Source organism: Siphateles boraxobius, unplaced genomic scaffold, assembly GCF_051911475.1.
Source record: "Siphateles boraxobius isolate OS27281-9 unplaced genomic scaffold, OSU_SipBor_1 56, whole genome shotgun sequence".
NCBI classification, from domain to species: Eukaryota; Metazoa; Chordata; class Actinopteri; order Cypriniformes; family Leuciscidae; genus Siphateles; species Siphateles boraxobius.
The window spans coordinates 7,688,401-7,695,349 of NW_027509182.1; the positions used below are offsets into that span (position 1 = coordinate 7,688,401).

Below are 6,949 nucleotides of genomic sequence, written 5' to 3' on the forward strand. Positions count from 1 at the left end.
TTAATAGCTTGTAGAATTTCTGATTGGGATAGCCTATATCAGAAATTGCATGACTTGGGTATTTTGATACACAATATTCGTAAAGGTTTCGAAGCTTCATGAAGCAGTGATTCAAAATCGACGATCACTACCTTTTGTGGTCAGAAAAGAGAATTCTTCTATATGTTGCCTTTCACAGCAGGCTGATGAAAAATAAAGAAGGCTGATTATTATTGTTTATTTTATTACCATTTATATATATATATATATATATATATATATATATATATATATATATATATATATATATATATAAAATGTATGGAGCCTATTATGATAAATGGACTGCATTTATATAGCGCTTTCACAGACCCAATGGCCAGATAAAGGCACAGATAAAGGCAAATCACAGAGGATACAAGGGAATATCACAAACCACTAGGAGACTGTTGTATAACCACAAAGTCCAGAGGCTTTCATTTAGTCATTAATAATAATAATAATAAAAACATAAAAACATTTCAAATAACAAATTACAAACAGTAGGACATTTTTTTATTAGCATCCTTCATCTTCTTTGCCAAAGGGGGTGAAGTTTCTTTAATGTGTGTTCAGTGTTCAACTAAAGTTATTCCTCTTTAAAAGTTGTCGGAAGCACGTCTATCTGCCTCATCATTACCACATTCCTACTCATTTTCTGAGGGAAGATGAAAGCTTACTAAAAACATTCAATCTAAAACCTTCTAAAACATTCTAAGACAAAGCCAAGAAAATAGCAGAAGATATTATTGGTGGCTTCCAAAGTCCTGTTATAGAAATACTTTACTTGTTAATTACAATATTTTTTGTAAAGGGGAAATCAACTATTCAGGTTACAAGTTGTGGAAACATGGTATAATCTAAATACTTTTTATGCACTTCCCTTTGCACAAAGCAAACACAAATAATAGACACAGAGAATAACATCAGAGATGCACATTTAGTTACAAATAACTAAATATTTCCTGCTTACTGAGATTCATTCTGATATTGTTGTGGCTGGTCTGACTGTACTTCTGGATCGCAGCGATGAAGTAGAAAAGGCGTAAAGAAAGGGGTTCACGCAACTGTTTATAAAGAAAAGAGCTCTAGTTATTTTGTGGCTAGCATTTGAATCCCATGACACTACCATGAAAACAACGTTGCTGATCGCACAGGGGATGCCGAATATGAAGAAGGCCACTACGATTCTGACAACCAGTTTTGTCAGCCTGTGGCTGTTGAAGGAAGCTGAATGACTTATCCGTTGGTGAAGTCGAAGGTAGAAGCCTAACAGGCTGACCAGAGGCACAATAAATATCACTAGAGTCTCAACAAATAAGACAACTATTTTTTCTTGATTATTGCTATAATCCGTATTACACTCTAGAGACCCATCCTTCATGTTCTTGACGCTTCGGAAATAAATACCCCTTTTCCACCAACAAGAACCGGGTGCTGGTTCAGAGCCAGAGCCAGAGCTGGTTCGGAGTTGGTTCGACTGATAAGCTTACTAAGAACCGGTTTGCCTTTCCACCGGCTAGAGACCCACAACAGAGCCAGCTCTTACGTCACTGCATACGTCTCATCTTTCCCAGCAACGTTAGCGCGGTGGCGCTAAACACAAACACACCAATAAACAATGGCGGACGTTGCTTTGCTACTGATGTTCATGGCTTTGCGGACCTACATCGGCATCCAAACACGGCGGATCCAACGTGTTCGCGTGGCTCGCCTTTATTTGTACAGACGGAGATTACAAGCGAGAGTAACGGTATGTACATAACATTTATTTTTAACAATAAGATGCCGACTTTAGTCTGAGATTTATATTTTAGCCTCAGCATGTTGCTAACCTCCTAGCATCGATTTATCGATCACATTGCAGTTAAATTAAAATGTATTAAGCATAGGTTGAATAAGGTTTCCGACGCTGTTTTGTGAAATCTCGTATGTATGTGTGACGCAAACGCAAAAACCACTCACAGTAAATAAAACTAAAACTAGATAATCTGCAGAAAAATGTGTCCACTGTCAGTGTTGTTTTATTATATGCTATATTATGTTTTTTTATTAGTATTACTGCAGCTGTAATGTGTAACGTTAGCCTATTAAAAATGTCCAAATTTAGATTTATACATGATTTTCACTGGACAAGAAGGCTATGAAAATAAGTTGTCTGAAAAGACAATGTATGACCCTAAAAAGACTGGGAAAAAACCTTTTAATAAAGTAGCCCTGTCTTTTAAGTGGTACTTATAGATGAATTAATAAACGCTTCACTGCTACAGCTCAACTGTTTTTATAGTATTTATACTGCACTGTATACTTGATAGAAAATATACATAAACCCTATTGCCCATAAATGAAACTTATATATAGCCTACAGTATATATATTTATATATATTTTTTTATCTTTACAGGCAATCTTGCAGCTGAAGGCAAGGCGGAGGCCACCTGTAATGTGGGCATACCCACGATCTGGCCACTGGTGGGAAACAATTGTTCCGGATTTCACCCCGTTACAATTCATGCAGAATTTCCGTGTATCCCCAGAATCGTTTGAGTACATCTGCAGTCAGGTCAAGCATGCTATGGGGAGAAGGAACACAAACTACCGTTTGTGTGTCCCAATCCGAAAGCGTGTGGCAATTGCCATCTGGAAACTGGCCACGGGTGGTGAATACAGGACAATCAGCCATCTTTTTGGGGTAGGCCTCAGCACTGTATTTAATTGTGATCAGGAATTCTGCAACACAGTCATCAAGGTGCTCCTTCCCATCCACATAAGATTTCCTGATGCTGAAAAGTTGTTAGAAATGGCCACTTTCTTTAATAATCGTTGGAGAGTTCCACAGTGTGTGGGTGCAATTGATGGCAGCCACATTCCAATAATTGCACCAGAGGACTATCCACGAGACTATTTCAATCGTAAAGGCTGGCATTCTATTGTTCTGCAAGCAGTTGTGGATGGCAAAGGTCTTTTCTGGGATGTTTGTGTTGGCTATCCAGGGAGTGTGCATGACGCCCGAGTGCTACGACAGTCACATTTGTGGGAGGCCCTAAGTGACGGGGAATTACTTGGGCAAAACAAAGTGACCATCTCTGGCTGTGATGTTGGACATTACCTGATCGGTGATCCGGCATACCCCATGCAGAATTGGCTCATGAAGCCCTTTTCCGACACTGGCAGACTGACCCCTGAACAGCACACCTACAATTACAGGCTGAGCAGTGCACGATCGGTTGTGGAGATGTCTTTTGGGAGATTAAAAGGACGATGGAGGTGCCTCCTAAAAAGAAATGACTGCAAGCTGGAGCTGAGCAAGAGGATTGCACTGACCTGCTGTGTGCTCCATAACATTTGTGAGGAACATGGTGATAATTTCACTGAAGAGCACCCAGACAGGACTCTAAACATTGAGCCTCCTGTTCAGACATTACCTGAGCGTGCAAACACCGAAGGGGCTGACATCAGAGCTGCATTAATGATGCATTTTAACGGAGGTAATGAGTGATTCTTTGAATAGACCAATGCCATATTTTTGTAACACTGCCGTTTGTGTTTGAGGACATCTGCACTTCCATTCGATGCATTTTGTGAATAATTTCATAAGCCATTTTATTGCCCTGTAAACACCTACTTGACTAATGTCTGGCCAGGAGAACTGCTCAATTCTTGCTTTATGGTCCTCAATCAATGACCCTTTCACACTTCTGACCGGCATGAGACAGTCTTTTGTCTTAATTCAACCATTATAGCCTTTATTCAGGCGTTATGGCTTGCCATCAGCTCCACTTCAAGCCCACTATCCACCTATTATCTGAAACCTTTCTAGAAAACAAACCAAATATTGTAAATTCTTGTAACAAATTATATTGTGAAATAGATGTAGCTCCTGCCCGACAGGTGGTTAGAGCTACAATTAGCACCAAACTACTTAACACAATTTAAAATATTAATATTACCCTTTTCCTCAATTCACTTTAAACCACCAAGTTTTTATTAACTTCCAATCATGAACTAATTTGGATTTTAGTCATATTTAATGTTGAAATGTTATAGAATTGTATATGCAGCTAATCGCTTCACCTGATTAACATGTTTAATATACACATGTATGAAAATACAACAAATCGCATTTTTTTTAAACCACAAACCATACACGATATTTGCCTAAATGTTAAAGAAACTGAACCAGACATTTGTATTAATAAACATGTTTATTTAAACAAAAACAACAATACAAATCTTTATAAAACTGTGAAAATGTAAAGTGCAGTAAGTGAAAAAAATTGTAAATAGTTATTTTAAATAAATTAAAAATTGACATAAAAAGCAGCAACCAAAAATACTGTGGTGGTATATTTGCAATCATTTTTGCACTTGTGCCTCCATTACGGCCACCATGCGCCCCATGAGTCCAAGCAGAGACTGTGTGTCCGCTCTCATGTCCTGACGCAAGGCATCATCCATTTCTTTGCTGTGCTGCAAAAACCTCTCATCTGCCCTTTCCAAATATTGCACCAGTTCTGAGGTACTGTCTCTCTTCCTTTTTCCTGTGTACAACAATAATAGCAGATGACAGATCATCAATGTGTTGTCATAGCATTGCAAATAATGGTTTTCTGCAGGGAATTACGGGTATGCATCTGCTATATTAGTTATATAAAAAATATGTATAGCATCATACTACATCACTATCACTTCAGATTTTGCTCATGTCCATAAAAAAGCATCAACATTATATTGTATATAGCTAAAGGTAATGTCAGATTGACTTTATATTCTATTTTAAACTTTTTAAAAGTATTAATAAAATGTAATTGTTACATATCAAAGCATTTTGTATTGCTGTTCATTAAGTTAAAGGGTTAGTTCACCTAGGGTGAACTATCACTTTAAATGAAGGAAAAATTTAAACATTTCAGTACCTGATAATATATAGTAATATACAATATGTATGTGTGTGTATATATATATATATATTACAGACACAACTCAGTGTTTGCATAGTGTATGATGTGACCATTTGCACACCAAGTCTTACCCCGTTCTGAAGATGCTTCTCCAGAGCTGCTACACGACGGCAAGGGAGAGCTGCAGCCCAGCGGTGGAGTCAACTCAACGTTGTCATCATCACGGTCGGTGATGGCAGACAGTTCTATAAAAAAAACAAAAATCCAGACAGTGCTTTAAAAATTATTGTCCATTACACTTTACTGTTCTGTGCTACTTTATACAATGAAATCACAGATAATACAATCCTAGCTAGCCACATTGCAAACACTGATGTAAGAAATTAGAACCTCACTAAACGACTAAGAAACAAGAAAGTAAAATAATATAAAAACAGAACTTACCAGGATCGGTGCAACTTTGCTGTAGCGAATCATCCACCATTGACTCGAGCATTATTGTTGCCGAGTTCAGCGCCCCGGTCACCTGGCATGCCGGCCTATCGCCGAGAACAGAGTCGAGAACGTCGAAATGTGGGTTTCGACGAGGGCGACCATTGGCGCTTCGACCGAGGTCCTTTTTTTGGTCCCTGTAGTCCTTCTTTAGTTTTTTTAGTTTGTTGCTTATCTGTTGGAGGTTCCGGTCGAACCCCGCTACAGCCATCTCTCGCTGAATTTGCTGCAAAACCGGTTTCGTCCGCGAAGCCCCGTCTAACTTACCCTGGACTTCTGCAGAGGACCAGAGTGCAATAAAGCAGCTTGTTTCCTCCTCTGACCACAACTGTTTTTGTTTAATCGCGTCCATCGTGTTTATCTGCTAATTCAAAAATGGCGGTCACAAGTTTCTGTTCGTCTTGTTGGTCACGGTAACCCCGCCCCCAGCCGCTGACGTAAGCGGTTCTTACTTCTAGACCAGCAATGATTTGGTGCTACTTAAGAACCACTTTTACTGGTTCGGAGCTGGTGCTTTGGTGGTCGAAAAACAAAGAACCGATTTGAAACTAGGCTCTGGCTCCGAACCAGCACCAGCTCTGCCTTGGTGGAAAAGGGGTAAAAGAGAGTGAGAAGCCAAAGCTCCACTTGATGTCCATATCCCAAAAATCAGCCCGTTTTGACACTTCCTTCTAAGCCTTGCCCATTGCTGAGGATACAGCACCTGCAGGTACCTTTGCACACTCAATAAGGTGACAGCATGCACACTACAGTAGAGGTTCCAGTACACTAGATAGGAAAATAACTTGCATAGAGCTCTGCCAAAAACCCAGCCGTTCAGAAGTGCATAGATCCACACAGGCAGAGAAATCAGACTCAGTAGATCAGAGACAGCCAGACTCAGCATCAGTTTCGGGGTGAAGCTATCCTCCTTTATATGTTGGGTGAGCATGACCATCACCGCTACGTTACCTGGTACACCCAGCGTACAGCACAATCCCAGAACACTGCTGGAAATTAGTATTTCCACTGAGGTAGGGGCAAACAGGGAGCCATTCGAAATGTTCTGGTACTCCATGTTCACCTGCCAATTGCTGATGTGAATATAAAATTTGAAGTTTGCCAGTCTTAGGTTCGGATGCAGTCTCAGTTGTGGTCTTGTGGAGAGACATTAAGATTCTGAATGTGAATGAACAAGCATGCAAATGTTTGGGGAAATTTTTTTTTCCAGTTTGATTTACATACTTTATTAAACCATCAGTCTGGCCATGTATGGCTGTGCATGAATGAGCTGTTTGTTGTGGTCTAACTAGCATTTCTGTTTTCCTTCGATATCTGTTAATGTTAATGCAAGGTCACAATATATAAAGCGCAGAGCATATACACTGCAGAAGACATTCAGATGCAATATATCTTGGCATGTCAACTTAAAGACTTTTGACTTAAAGACATCAAAACACAATCGATTGATATGCACATCAATAACCATTTGAAGGGTGATCTGTTTGTTGGTATGATCATAATGATTGCTCTCAAGTGATTGGCCAGTGAGAAGCACAG

At 39.4% G+C, this 6,949-nt stretch overlaps 1 protein-coding gene across 1 annotated transcript; it reads right to left on the reverse strand.

The window, feature by feature from the left end:
* Positions 1–866: 866 nt before the first annotated feature.
* Positions 867–6,467, reverse strand: LOC143714853 (atypical chemokine receptor 2-like). The gene is made up of 2 exons (XM_077206271.1): positions 6,014–6,467; positions 867–1,425 (listed from the first exon to the last, which is right to left on the reverse strand). The coding sequence occupies exons 1-2, from the start codon at positions 6,465–6,467 to the stop codon at positions 998–1,000; spliced, it is 882 nt and encodes a 293-aa protein (XP_077062386.1). The 3' UTR covers positions 867–997.
* Between the last annotated feature and the right edge of the window lie 482 nt (positions 6,468–6,949).

Coding starts and splice junctions, on each gene's coding strand:
- LOC143714853 (XM_077206271.1), bottom strand. CDS start 6,467: ATGGAGTACCAGAACATTTCGAATGGCTCCCTGTTTGCCCCTACCTCA. Junction 1,426..6,013: donor AGCTTTGGCTTCTCACTCTC/TTTTACCCCTTT, acceptor GGAAAAGGGGTA/TTTATTTCCGAAGCGTCAAG.